Here is a 15,101-nt window from a genome sequence, read left to right on the forward strand (position 1 = left end):
AGTAACTCTAAAAGATCGAAAATTCAATTTTTAATTGCCGTTCTTATGAAAAAGTTCAAAGAGTTGTGACGTCAGATTTCACGTCAAAATGCGCAGAAACGCTTGCGCACAAACAAACGAAGCCATGAATGATGACGTCATCGCCTACGGGAGCGTATGCCGTGACGTCAAACTTCACGATTTACCGGTATTTTTTAAATCTTTGACGTCATTCCCTACGGGAGCGTATGCCGTGACGTCAAAGTTTACGATTTATCGGTATTTTTTAAATCGATTTATCTCGGGATCTAAAAGTCGGAAGTCGTAGCGGTGGACTATGTTTGGACACACCACAAGAATGTGTCAGCGGTTCTCAAATTTGGGCGAAATGAGACTCTCGAAGTCTTGAAAAATTAATAAGAAATCAGCATAAAATCGTTTGATTTCCCTAGCATCAAATGTCCATTTTATTTGAGAATCAGTGACCTGAAGATAAAGAGAACATGGTTAACAAGGGGTAATTTGAAATGGCAGACATCTTTGCCTCCTTCTATTAGGGGAAATTCTTTAACGTTCTTTGAAATTCGAAGACAATCTCGAAATCTATCTAGATTTTTATATTCCCCGAATTTACCCCCTCAAAAAGAATACACAAAAAAGCCCACTCCGAGGCTTAGATGTAGGGGCTTCTTCGAATCTACCCCAAAAAGAAGGAAACATTTACGAAAAAAGGTTACAAAAGTCGAATAGATTTTCTTGCTAATTTGTTCAAAGCCGAATACAAAAAGAACTATTAAAATTCACTAATATATTTCTTGTTTAATTTAATTTATTGCTTATCAATAATCCCTATACATGTGACAGTTACCTGACAGTGTGTGTGCTCATCAGGTAGAACTGACAGGCGGACCTTTTCAGCCGTACCTGTCAGGTCTACCTGATAGTGAGTGCCTGGTCTTAGAAATTATTCGTGAAGCAGGCCTCAAAAATCCTTCGGGAAATAGGGCTGTGCAAATTGTCATATAAGACAAACATTATTAAAGACCCTGTTGTAGCAGTGACAGCATCAGATCAGTCAATATCTCCAACAGGTTCCAGGATTGGAATCGAAGACCCTCCTGAACTTCAGCACCGCAGGTCCAGATTGCTCTTGTAATTGGTCGATCGCTTCATGAACGAATAGATTTGTTTGAACGTGGGTCGCATGGTTTGGTCCCGTTTCCAGCAGTCGCACATCAGATCGTATATGTCTCGCGGACACAGACTCGGTTTCGGTAGAAATACCTGGGACAAACGAGATGAAAGAAAGGTTAATAATAGAAAATAAAGATATGAATTTGGACATTTTTTCCCCCTTAAGGCGCTTTAACATAAATAGCACGGTAGTCTTCGGATCCAAACATAGTCGACCGGCCGTCAATCGACGAGGTGAATCTATGTTGCCGAGGCAGTGTGGACGGTTCAGTCGACATCTATTGGAAATCCTCAAAGCTTAAAATAGCTGTATTGTTTTGTACAACGCTTATGGTACCTGAGATCAATCAATGTGATTTCTCAATTATTTAGCCTTAAGATACCATATTAAGGCTAAATAATTGAGAATTCACATTGATTCACATTGTCACATTGATTAAAATAGCTAATCCTTGATCAATTTCTACTTTACCTTGCGACATTCATAAGAGTAGCAGGAGGACAGGGTGGCGTTTCTACTAATGCTGGAGCTACACTCGCGCGAGTAGCATTTATACTGCTGATGATACCGGGACAGGTCGGTGAACTGCTGCTTGATGATGGCGATTTTCCGCCCGATGGCAGTCATAAGAACCCGGTTCGTGGCGATTTCCTTGCTGATTTCATCAGCGCTCTTGAGGTCCCCGGGCGTCTGGTTGGTGATCTGAAATAAGCAAAGTTAAAGGGAGAAATTGTGAAATCCGATTATTATTATCTCTCTTTTTTAGTCCAGGAAACGGAGTCCAGAGATTAAGGTTTGGCGGACAAAAATAACGTAGTCCGAATTTTTTTGCCCGAGAGGTCGGAAGTAGTGTCCTGAAAAAGGGGTCAAAAGTACCAAAGGATATCTTTGCCGACAGCTGAACTATAAGGGCGTAAGTGTCATTTTTCATGAGTTTTTTTTTTAATTAGTTTTTTTGCAAATAAGTTGAAAACTGTTGGTTCTGGCGAAAAAAGTGTTCCGATCGATATAATATGGAGGACAATTTTTCCTTTTTTATAACACTTCTCATTACCTATTGTAGTAGGTATGTGCTGAAAGAATTTACTTTGTAATCTTTACATAGCTAATAGCCTAGCAAACAATTCACTTGGAAGGTGCTGCGCCTACTTTGTAAGCGCTGGGTAGCACGTTCGATTTCCGCCCGAGACGAACTTTATCCTAAACAGATAAGGTTCGTTCTCGGAACGGCTGGCTTCCTCTTATCCTGTCCTCCTCCTCTCTTCGATTTTGGGTAGTAATACTACCGTTCTTATAGCTGCCTCTATCCAACGACTAAAAATGATTCAAATCGATTTTAATTTAAATTCCTTTACAGGGTGCACTCACCAGTAGGATACTCTCCCAGGGTAGCCATCGGATGGGGGCGGGGGGTCGGCTCCCGATTTCATTATAGTCTTTACTATATACAGGGTTGCACATGGCGATGTCTCCCACTTTGACGATGTAGTCCTCGTTGATGAGACAATTCCTGAAACCGAAGAAAGTCTCAAATATTAGAGGTCACCCTGTAGTAATGGAGCGCCTTTTTAGTGATCATTTTGAATTGGAGAGGTCAGATTTTTGAGGACCTTTGAAAAACATTTTCTATTCTGTTGTTATAGGGTGAACAGGAGGGTCCTGGCTCTTTTGCACCAAGTTCCAAGTTGTGGTCACATGTTAAACTATGACAAATGGTCAGTTTTCTAGATCATAGTGTGTAACTTATTAGGTACTTTTTACTGTAGGAATAGGCCATAGAAGTTATAGATCTCTGACATGTGCCCGATGCAAATAATTTGCTACACATATTTGCAAGATCAGGGTATGTAATTTTATTCTGACATTTAAGGTCATTAAGAGAACGAACTATTAAAGTTGGCATTTTAGATTTACATATGTACGTAGATCAATCGCTTGTACTGCTAACTGGTTTTCACTGAGCTAATTAACATTATTACCTGTATTATAGGCACATATTATTTATCTGTTACCTTTATTATAGGCACATAAATGCAAAGTGTTTGCCTTACCTCGCCGCTAAATCCTTGTGAACGACATTTTTAGATTCTAAATATTTCATTGCTGATGCTACTTGAGATGCTATGTACATGAGGGTTCCATACCTGTCAACCAATCAAACAAGACAATTATAAAATACTTTGTTAAAACTCCTTCAATTAAATAAATAAATAAATAAATAGGTAGGTACCTAAAAAAAAGAAGAAGGTAAGTACCTAAAAAAAGAAGAAGAAGAAGAAGAAGAAGAAGAAGAAGAAGAAGAAGAAGTAGAAGAGGAAAAACTTGATCCATGACAGAGAAATACCTTTAGTTTTAGTGATACAATTATAAAATACTTTGTTAAAACTCCTTCCATTAAACAAATAAATAGGTAGGTACCTAAAAAAAAGAAGAAGGTAGGTACCTAAAAAAAGAAGAAGAAGAAGAAGAAGAAGAAGAAGAAGAAGTAGAAGAGGAAAAACTTGATCCATGACAGAGAAATACCTTTAGTTTTAGTGATGGTCCCCTATTGAAATACTCGTACATCGTACATTGGTCTTTTGCGTCAACTCGGTCCGATGAAAAAGGTCCAAAAATGAACCAACAACTAACATAATGTAAAATTGTAAACATAATTATGTATTTTACCAGGGAGGTCTTGCATGTTTTCAAACTTTGTGAGCCCACACCTTTAAGGAACCAAAGAAGTCTTGGACACTCACGTCAAATTATCGGCCAAATTATAAAATACTTTGTTAAAACTACTTCAAATAAATAAATAAATAGGTAGGTACCTAAAAAGAAGAAGAAGAACCTATTGAAATACTCGTACATTGGGTCATTGGTCTTTTGCGTCAACTCGGTCCGATGAAAAAGGTCCAAAAATGAACCAACAACTAACATAATGTAAATTTGTAAACATATGTATTTTACTAGGGAGGTCTTGCATGTTTTCAAACTTTGTGAGCCCACACCTTTAAGGAACCAAAGAAGTCTTGGACACTCACGTCAAATTATCGGCCGAGTTGAGATGCTGCACCAGATCGCCCAGTTGGGCGGGGTACTCCATGACCAGCCAGGGCGGTTGCTCCCCCGTACACACCCCCAGTATGGACACCAGGTTTGGATCTTGTAGCGAGGATAGGAAGCGGATCTCCCGTAGCGAATCCCCACGACAAGTGCGCACCGCAACCTTCTCCGTATCTAACTCGATGTCCTCAGTCTCACAGATCATCATCTGAGCGAGAAACACAAGCAATAGAATTAGAGAGATATCCAGTTGTTTTACGATTAAAAAATAGAATAGAATATAATGCCCTGTTTATCCTGCACGAATGAGACCAAAAAGTCCCTTTACCCAGCAGTCTAAACAAGGTCTCGTAATATTTTATGGGTGTAATAGCAAAAGTTTAGAACAAAAGACCTTACTTACGAGTAAAAGGTCTTCACCGCCTTTTTTCATTTCGTAATGATGAAACACCTGCTCTATTGGACGGTCCATCCCGTAGTGTGCCTCTCATCAGATGAGCAATTAAAGACCGACAAAAGACCTTACTTACGAGTAATAGGTCTTCACCGCCTTTTTACTTTCTATTACTACAGTATAGCGGAGCTATACTAGTAATGAAAGTATTGCAATCGGTCCAAATTTTCAAAATCGGGAAACACACAAGAGCTTTGGAAAGTAAACCCGTTAAAATATTTGCAACCGTTAATCCTCCTTCCTTCTACAACCGGAATACGAGTGCAAATTTGTTGTCGATGGTGAACATCAAATCCGGGACCTTCTGTATGGAAAGCAAGCACTTTACCACTAGGTGACTGGACTAACCGTGCCCTTATCATCCTTTTATAGGTATAACTTACCTCTCCAAGATGGCAAGAGCCCAATCGCTCCAGCACCCTCAAGCAGTAGCGTGGAATGGGCACCACATCCCCTTCTCTGCACTTGTATGATTGTCCCATACTGGGCGAAATGTTCCATTGTACTACGGGCGGCGCCATCTGGAAACAGAAAATTCACAAATTCACCATGAATATAACGAGATCACATAGAGCATTTTCGAAGGGCACATTAGATAGTTGGAGAATCAGTCCAAGTATTGCATTCATAATCGAATGGACTGCGGTAGCGACATTGAAAATTGAGGGAATCAGAAGACCCAAGTGAAGAGTATAAGTTATTTCATTTCACAATTCGTATGGAACTTCACAAAGTTACTATAAGTCTTCCATCAAGACATGATTTCTGTTAGACGAAGGTCATTAGCATTTTATTTGCAGGTAGGATTCTCTTGAAGGAGCTCTTCCATTCTAATCACTAGTTCTTTTATCTAACCATTAGTTCTTCCAATCAAACACTACAAAAATTAAGTTCAAACAAATTAATTTCTTTATACTAATCTAGTCTCCCCACTCACCCTATTTTTCTCTCGCGGCGCCGTATGGTATCGCTTGCGACTAGGGGGGTCGCTATTGTACTGAATTGTCGCGTTGAGCCGCTGCGGGCCGCCCGGTTTGACCACGAGCGACGAGTAACTACCATTGATGAGTTGGTGGCTGTTCATAGTGGCGGCTCCATTTGGCGGGCCGCCGTTCAAGATGGCCATGTACCCCATGCAGTTTTCCGCCAAGTCGGCCTCCAAGTCAGGTCTGGTTTCGATACACGGTGAGACGTCTGTGGGGAGAGAGCGTCAAATTATGAAAGCGAAAAAAGAAAAATTACCAGCCTCGTTAGTTCGGGGGGTATGCCTCGTGTCCACACAAAGTCGACCGCCCGTCGATTGATATTGACTGAACGGTCCACACTGCCTCGATAACTTAGTTTCACCTCGTCGATGGACTATGTTTGGACACTCCTTCAATGGACTATGTTTGGACACCATCTTAAGAGCTAAGTCGCGAGTTTCACATCCTCAACAGATAAGGTTCGTTCTCAAAGTTACTGGCTGTGGCTTTCTCCTATCCTGTCCTTGTTCTTTCTTCGATTTCGGGACCTCAGTTGTACCAGTTCCCTCCATCAAACTTGAAAAAACTCACCACTGTTATTTCCGGATGAAGTTTTCTTCAGTGTAGCATAAGTATTAGGATAGTAGTGTAACTGAGGGGTCGGTTCATACGTAACTGGCTCCTGGTCACTAGTGATGGAGGTGTCCTGGTTTGAATTGGATGAGGGGATGTGGTGGATGTACGTGTTGACACGCAGCCTCGTTAGTTCAGAGGGTATACCTCGTGTCCACACAAAGTCGATCGTCCGTCGATTGATATTGACTGAACGGTCCACACTGCCTCGATAACTTAGTTTCACCTCGTCGATGGTCTATGTTTGGACACACCTTCGATGGACTATGTTTGCACACCTTCGATGGACTATGTTTGGACACATCTTGAGAGCTAAGTCGCGAGTTTCATATCCTCTACAACAGATGATAAGGTTCGTTCTCAAAGTTACTGGCTTTCTCCTATCCTGTCCTTGTTCTTTCTTCGATTTCGGGACCTCAGTTGTACCAGTTTCCTCCATCAAACTTGAAAAAACTCACCACTGTTATTTCCGGACGAAGTTTTCTTCAGTGTAGCATAAGTATTAGGATAGTAGTGTAACTGAGGGGTCGGCTCATACGTAACTGGCTCCTGGTCACTAGTGATGGAGGTGTCCTGGTTTGAATTGGATGAGGGGATGTGGTGGATGTACGTGTTGACACCTCCTCTGTGATTAGTGGATGAGGTGGCCGAGTTTAGTGGAGAGAGGTTGGCCAGAATGTCCTGGGAACATGGGATATTAAAGGATGAAAGATGAAGTTTTCTTCAGTGTAGCATAAGTATTAGGATAGTAGTGTAACTGAGGGGTCGGCTCATATGTAACTGGCTCCTGGTCACTAGTGATGGAGGTGTCCTGGTTTGAATTGGATGAGGGGATGTGGTGGATGTACGTGTTGACACCTCCTCTGTGATTAGTGGATGAGGTGGCCGAGTTTAGTGGAGAGAGGTTGGCCAGAATGTCCTGGGAACATGGGATATTAAAGGATGAATTGAAGAATGTGAAGTGAATTCAGCCTCGTAAGGACAGTTCCCTCCTGGGAGGTTCCGTCTCTTAGCTCAAAGTTCTGTGGTTCTATGTCTGAGTACTTTTTAAAGATGGGGTCTTAGCTTTTGAAAGGTTGGTTACCCCTCATATCCCTACATTATTTGTTTTCCCTGTCCTGATAGAAGAACTAGACACTAATTATTCGTCTAGACCAGTGTTTCTTAATTAGTTTGGCCCGCGGAACCCTTTTCAAAAGGTGAACATCTTTGCGGAACCCTGAACTTTCAAGATTGCACCCCCCCCCTTATTATAAAAATACAAGTTTTTTTTTATAACAACATTTTATTTTTATTTATTTATTACTATGGGAAGAGTGGTATTTCGATTCCCGCCCGGGGCGAATTTTATCCTCAACAGATAAAGTTTGTTCTCGGAACGTCTGGCTTTCCTCCTATCCTGTTATTCTTCTCTCTTCTATTTCGGGACAATAAGACCTTGGATGTTACAGTTCCCTCTATCAAACCTTTAAAAAAAGCTCTGTAAGATGAAATACCTAGTCTAAGATGGTCGTTTTGAAACTGCATAGACTCCTTCATGGAGATGTATTCAGGGGTACTTCTTCAATGTCCATCCGATTCACTGAGTTTAAATTACAGGGAACTTTTCAGCTTTGCACCGTGAAGAATGTGAAGTGAATTCAGCCTCGTAAGGACAGGTCCCTCCTGGGAGGTTCCGTCTCTTAGCTCAAAGTTCTGTGGATCTATGTCTGAGTACTTTTTAAAGATGGGGTGTTAGCTTTTAAAAGGTTGGTTACCCCTCATATCCCTACACTATTTGTTTTCCCTGTCCTGATAGAAGAACTAGACACTAATTATTCGTCTGGACTCATTCATGGAGATGTATTCAGGGGTACTTCTTCAATGTCCATCCGATTCACTGAGTTTAAATTACAGGGAACTTTTCAGCTTTTCACCGTTGTTTTCAATTCAAGAAGAAAAATGGTGGGCGTGGGTGTTATTTTTCGAGTTGGTACTGTTTTAGCTTGCTATGAAGTTACCCTCAATAAACTTTACCTTCATGTTGATAGTAACACCGAACGGGTTCCTAAAGAAGGCAGAGGGAGATCCTTGGAGTTTATGTCTTCGGTTGAGGAGAAGCAGGATCATGAAGACCCCCAGAATGAGGAACGTGAGAGCCATGAGAGCCCCTATCACCACTTCGGTGTAAAAGGTTGGTTACCCCTCATATCCCTACACTATTTGTTTTCCCTGTCCTGATAGAAGAACTAGACACCAATTATTCGTCTAGACTCCTTCATGGAGATGTGTTCAGGGGTACTTCTTCAATGTCCATCCGATTCACTGAGTTTAAATTACAGGGAACTTTTCAGCTTTGCACCGTTGTTTTCAATTCAAGAAGAAAAATGGTGGGCGTGGGTGTTATTTTTCGAGCTTGCTATGAAGTTACCCTCATTAAACTTTACCTTCATGTTGATAGTAACACCGAAGGGGTTCCTAAAGAAGGCAGAGGGAGATCCTTGGAGTTTGTGTCTTCGGTTGAGGAGAAGCAGGATCATGAAGACCCCCAGAATGAGGAACGTGAGAGCCATGAGAGCCCCTATCACCACTTCGGTGTTATTTGAGTCCTCGTTCTCCTTACGAGCTGAAACTGAGGGAAAGTTTCCTTTAGAGAAGATATTGACAAAGTGATCTTTTAGATACCAAAGGCAATTGGCCTCGAAGTGTTCACTCTAGAGCTGCTTGAGAGGCCGACGACCAACGCCGACCCCATCTGAACATGGGAAAAGGCGTAGAAAAAGAAGACGATTGGCAAAGCTCAAGGCGGCTGAGCAAGCTGGTTTCAAAGGGTGTAGTGTCACTGTACGAGTATAATGGCAAAGGATTTTAGTGACGAAGATTTTACCTCCATTCGGTGAGAAACTACCAGAACCCTCATGTAACCTCACCCAGCCGACGTGTTGCCCGCAAAAGCCAGCAGTAAGCAATAACTCAGACGGTAACCTATCCCGATTTCAACAGAGCTTAACGTTGCTTAACTTTAGTGATCTATAGAGAACTGGTGCATTCAACGTGATATCGCTGGCGCTACCGGATCGGCCTCAAAGTGATCACTCTAAAGCTGATTGAGAGGCCGACGACAAACGCCGACCCCATCTGAACATGGGAAAAGGCGTAGAAAAAGAAGACGATTGGCAAAGCTCAAGGCGGCTGAGCAAGCTTGTTTCAAAAGGTGTATCGTCCCTGTATAACGGCAAAGGATTTCAGTGACGAAGGTTTTACCTCTATTCGGTGAAAAACTACCAGCTACCAGCACCTTAATAATTATAACCTCACCCAGCCGGAGTGTTGCCAAGAACAGCCAGCAGCAAACGATTGCCCACACGGTAACCTATCCCGATTTCAACAGAACTTAAAGCTGTTTAACTTTAGTGATCTATCGAGAACTGGTACATTCAACGTGATATCGCTGGCGCTACCGGATTGAAATTCCTTTTGAAATAGGTATTGGCCCGGGGTAATAATAACCCACGAAGACCAAGACGGGTTTCTAAAGCCTGTCTGCCTGTGTAAAGCTAAAGCCAATGCCCAATAGATGTCAAATTTTCCAGCCATGTCCACACTTACTTCCCGTCTCCACATTGTCCCAAGGCACGTCCACAACACCAGGTCCGTTGTCTATAATGTCCACATCATCACTGAGGTCCTCATTCTCTTCAGTAATGTTCGAGACGATTGGCAAAGCTCAAGGCGGCTGAGCAAGCTTGTTTCAAAGGGTGTAGTGTCACTGTACGAGTATAATGGCAAAGGATTGTAGTGACGGAGGATTTACCTCCATTCGGTGAGAAACTACCAGAACCCTCATATAACCTCACCCAGCCGGAGTGTTGCCAAGAACAGCCAGCAGCAAACGATTGCCCACACGGCAACCTATCCCGATTTCAACAGAACTTAACGTTGCTTAACTTCAGTTATCTATCGAGAACTGGTGCATTCAACGTGATATCGCTGGCGCTACCGGGTTGAAATTCCTCTTGAAATAGGTATCGGCCCGGGGTAATAATAACCCACGAAGACCAAGACGGGTACAGGCATTAGACAGGCTTTAGAAACCCGTGACGGGTTTCTAAAGCCTGTCTAATGCCTGTCTGCCTGTGTATAGCTAAAGCCAATGCCTAATAGATGTCAAATTTTCAAGCCATGTCCACACTTACTTCCCGTCTCCACATTGTCCCACGGCACGTCCACAACACCAGGTCCGTTGTCTATAATATCCACATCGTCACTGAGGTCCTCATTCTCTTCTGTAACGTTCCCGGTGAAAATTTCTGAAAAGAAACAGAAAAATTGCAAATAATGAATCAATCCGAAGAGCACCTTTTTAGTGGTCATTTTGAATTGGAGAGGTCAGATTTTTGAGGACCTTTGAAAAACATTTTCTATTCTGTTGTTATAGGGTGAACTGGAGGGTCCTGGCTATTTTGCACCAAGTTGTGGTCACATGTTAAACTATGACAAATAGTCAGTTTTCTAGGTAATCTAGAAATATAGATCATAGTGTGTAACTTATTAGGTACTTTTTACTGTAGGAATTGGCCATAGAAGTTATAGATCTCTGGCATGTGCCCGATGCAAATAATTTGTTACACATATTTGCAAGATCAGGGTATGTAATTTTATTCTGACATTTAAGGTCATAAAAGGGAAAGTAATGTTCCCGGTGAAAATTTCTGAAAAGAAACAGAAAAATTTGCAATTAATGATCAATCCGATTCCGAATAGGTATTCAATACAATGATGGTTCCCAAGGCCAGCCACTCACTATCAGGTAAACCTGATCAGGTCCGCCTGTCAGGTCTACCTGATAGTGTGTGTTCTCATGAAGTATCAGGTAGATCCCTCTCAGGTCTATCTGATAGTGAGTAACTGTCCTAAGAGCCTCGACGAGTGCATATTTGCATAAGAAGAGAACAGTAGATTTCTAAACTCCTAATCCAGGTAGGCAGGAAAATCTCAAAAATGAAATATGTAAAATAAATTAAAATGACATGAAATAAAAACAGCAGAACAAAATAAAATAAAGTAGCTGACTCACCCGAGTCGAAGCTGACTTCGCTGATCAGGATCCAGGTGTTCTCAAAGTGGAGCTGCAGCTTGAAAAAGGGAACGAACTATTAAAGTTGGCATTTTAGATTTACATATGTACTTAGATCAATCGCTTGTACTGCTAACTGGTTTTCACTGAGTTAATTAACATTATTACCTGTATTATAGGCACATATTATCTGTATTAATCTGCATTATAGGCACATATTATTTATCTGTTACCTTTATTATAGGCACATAAATACAAAGTGTTTGCCTTACCTCGCCGCTAAATCCTTGTGAACGACATTCTTAGATTCTAAATATTTCATTGCTGATGCTACTTGAGATGCTAGGGTAGGGTGGGGGAAAAGACAAGCTGGGGTTGCGGGTAACATGCTTGTAATTTAGGTTAAGGTGGGGAGAAAAGATGGCTTTGCAGGTGACATAAGGCTAGTGTGACCTCAGAAACATATTAAACTTTGAAATAGTGGTTTTTTAACGAGCATTGGTTAGTTTTAGGCCTTGGAAAATTGCTGATATTTAAAGAACATGTTCTGGAGGGTTTCTCAATCATACACAAAATATGGTGTCGTTTAACTCAAGTGATTCATTAAAAGCAGTCGATTTAAAATTTGAACTTTACCACTGACGCCTGAACCCAAAAATTACCTCAGTGATAATAATAATTATACCCACAAAGAATGGAATTTTAGCTTCACCATAAAACCAAAAATAATTTACAGCTGAAGTAGACATCTGCTAAAGAAAAAGCAAAGGTTGAGTGCGAAGTGCATCCACTCGGAAAAACTTGTATTCAAAACCAAATATCATCCCAAAGGGCTGATTGAGAGGCTGACGAAAAACGCCGACCCCGTCTGACAACAGGAAAAGGTAAAGAAGAAGATGATGAATCTGAAGTAGACATTCTAGTATTCCAGTTTTTATTCATGTTCAATAACACTCGTCTTGATCGTTACACTCTTCCTACTGCTCGGATTCTGCTTAGCGCCATACTTGCTCCTCATCTTACACCCTGCATACTCCTCACTCCTCTTGCACTTCTTCAGGATTTCCTACTGCTCGGATTCTGCTTAGCGCCATACTTGCTCCTCATCTTACACCCTGCATACTCCTCACTCCTCTTGCACTTCTTCAGGATTGACGAAAAACGCCGACCCCGTCTGACAACGGGAAAAGGCAAAGAAGAAGATGATGAATCTGAAGTAGACATTCCAGTATTCCAGTTTTTATTCATGTTCAATAACACTCGTCTTGATCGTTACACTCTTCCTACTGCTAGGATTCTGCTTAGCGCCGTACTTGCTCCTCATCTTACACCCTGCATACTCCTCACTCCTCTTGCACTTCTTCAGGATGCTCACTCCATGGTCCGGCATTCCGCCACGGATAACATGGTCCCCAAGGAGCACTCCTCCGCGGTCGTGCGTCTTCAGGCGCGTCACCGCATCACCTCTGCGTTTCATGTCAAACATGCTCGCGCCAGTGCTGACGCATTCGTTCTTAAGTCCGCACGGCACCGGATGCTTTCGCTTGAAGTGCCGCAGTAGGAAGATGACTAACAGCATGATGAGCGTCGAGTAGAACATCCAGCTGAAGATATCCACCATGCTGCATGCGAACATTGTACCGCAACACCATACCGTGGTCTTCGCGTTGAACGGCCACGACATTCGGTAACACTTGCTGACGGCTTTACGTAGATGTAGGAACGGTAGGGACTCTATGGGACTGTAGAGACCTTGCTGGAGGGTGGTGAACGGAATCATAAAGGCGAACTTGGCATAGGTGTTCCTCAGAGATAATTTAGTAAAGGTGATTTAGGTGACTTTTGCTGAGGGTAGTTTTTCTTCAAAGAGTATGGGCAAATTTTTCCTCAAAAGTAGCTTGTCATAGATGATTTTTCAGCAAAGGTAACTTCTCAAAGATAATCTTCTATGAGTAATTTTTCATGGATAAACTGTCCGGCAAATTAGTAATTTGTCCACACTATTGGGCATTTCTGTTGAAAGCTTCGTCTAAAGAGACAACTATGATTTGAATGTTGAATGTGGAACACCGACTTACACATGATTTATAAATTTGGGGTTTTAAAAATTTGGTTGACAGGTTGACACTGCTAAAGCAACCAGGTAAAAAAATTTGGCTGAGATATTTTTTACTTCTACCTAGGTTTATATCTATTTAGTGTTTTTGCAAAAGCTCGAAATTCTTACTGAAACAGTCTTCAGATCTCCCGATTCCCTCTTCTCTTCTCATTCAAAATCCCATTCCATTCAATTCAAAATTCTAATCCATTCTATTCTTACTTGAACATTCTTGTTGAACGCATTGTTGCAGTGGATATGAACGGAGCTGAAGTTTCGGATCTCATCAAACTCGAAGTGAATTTCCAGGAAATTCTTCGGGAACGAATCGTTTCGCCATCCTACCCAGCCGTTTCCTGGAAACAGAACCAAGAGGAGAAACACATGTTAGTAGGAAACACCTGGAAGACCGCGTCGCTCCGGTCGATGTAACTTAACCCTTTCAGCCCGACTTATTTTCGGACCAGAATCTTTCATTTTTTCTGATCAGTGCTTTTAATGAATCACTTGAGTTAAACGACACCATATTTTGTGTATGATTGAGAAACCCTCCAGAACATGTTCTTTAAATATCAGCAATTTTCCAAGGCCTAAAACTAACCAATGCTCGTTAAAAAACCACTATTTCAAAGTTTAATATGTTTCTGAGGTCACACTAGCCTTATGTCACCTGCAAAGCCATCTTTTCTCCCCACCTTAACCTAAATTACAAGCATGTTACCCGCAACCCCAGCTTGTCTTTTCCCCCACCCTACCCTAACTAATCCTCTCAAAAGCTGGCTTTCTACAACCTTTCTCTCCCTCTCTTTCCCACTTACTCTCTTTCCTTATTTCTCTTCCTCTACTTCCCTTTTTCTCTTTCCCTCTCTTTCCATCTCCCACTCCTTTCCTTCTCCCTACCACTGTCCCTCTTTCTTTCTCCCTCCCCTTCACTTTTTATCTCTTCCTCTCCCTCTTTCTTCCTATACCTACTCTCTCCCTTTCTCTCTCTCTTTCCCTATTCTTCTTCCCTCATTCCACTCTCTTTCCCCTCCTCATTCTCATTCTCCTTGCACTCTCTCACCATCTCTCTTGCCCTCCCCTCCTTCACTCTTCCTTTTTCTCTCTCTCCCTCCCTCTCTCTCTCTCTCCTCCTCCTCCTCCTCCTCCTTTTGATCTCTTTCTCTACTTTGAGTCTCCAATTTGATAGTTTGTCCAAAGACCATACTGCCAAGCATAACCTCAGAAACGTGCTTTCCATCACCAATGAGATTTATAGTTCCTCTCTCCCTCTACTTCCCTTTTTCTCTTTCCCTCTCCCACTCCTTTCCTTCTCCCTACCACTATCCCTCTTTCTTTCTCCCTCCCCTTCACTTTTTATCTCTTCCTCTCCCTCCTTCTTCCTATACCTACTCTCTTCCTTTCCCTCTTCTTCTTCCCTCATTCCACTCTCTTTCCCCTCCTCATTCTCATTCTCCTTGCACTCTCTCTCTTTCTCTCTCTCTCTCCCTCTCTCTCTCTCGCTCGCTCCTCCTCCTCCTTTTGATCTCTTTCTCTACTTTGAGTCTCTAATTTGATAGTTTGTCCAAAGACCATACTGCCAAGCATAACCTCAGAAACGTGCTTTCCATCACCAATGAGATTTATAGTTCCTCTCTCTCTCTCTCTCTCTCTCTCTCTCTCTCTCCCTCTCT

General features: G+C 42.0%; 1 protein-coding gene across 1 annotated transcript; it reads right to left on the reverse strand.

Moving 5' to 3' along the window:
• Positions 1-794: 794 nt before the first annotated feature.
• Positions 795-13,815, reverse strand: LOC108253259 (class II receptor tyrosine kinase-like; the record flags this gene model as incomplete). The annotated part of the gene is made up of 15 exons (XM_026828471.1): positions 795-1,263; positions 1,646-1,876; positions 2,543-2,684; positions 3,226-3,318; positions 4,201-4,430; positions 5,060-5,197; positions 5,614-5,870; positions 6,733-6,955; positions 6,990-7,193; positions 8,701-8,885; positions 9,863-9,959; positions 10,949-10,965; positions 11,331-11,406; positions 12,607-13,135; positions 13,637-13,815. Coding segments are annotated over 15 exons (2,760 nt in total), but the record flags the coding sequence as incomplete, so codon positions are not given.
• Between the last annotated feature and the right edge of the window lie 1,286 nt (positions 13,816-15,101).

The sequence above is a fragment of the Diaphorina citri genome, unplaced genomic scaffold, assembly GCF_000475195.1.
Source record: "Diaphorina citri unplaced genomic scaffold, Diaci psyllid genome assembly version 1.1 scaffold1441, whole genome shotgun sequence".
Classification (NCBI taxonomy): domain Eukaryota; kingdom Metazoa; phylum Arthropoda; class Insecta; order Hemiptera; family Psyllidae; genus Diaphorina; species Diaphorina citri.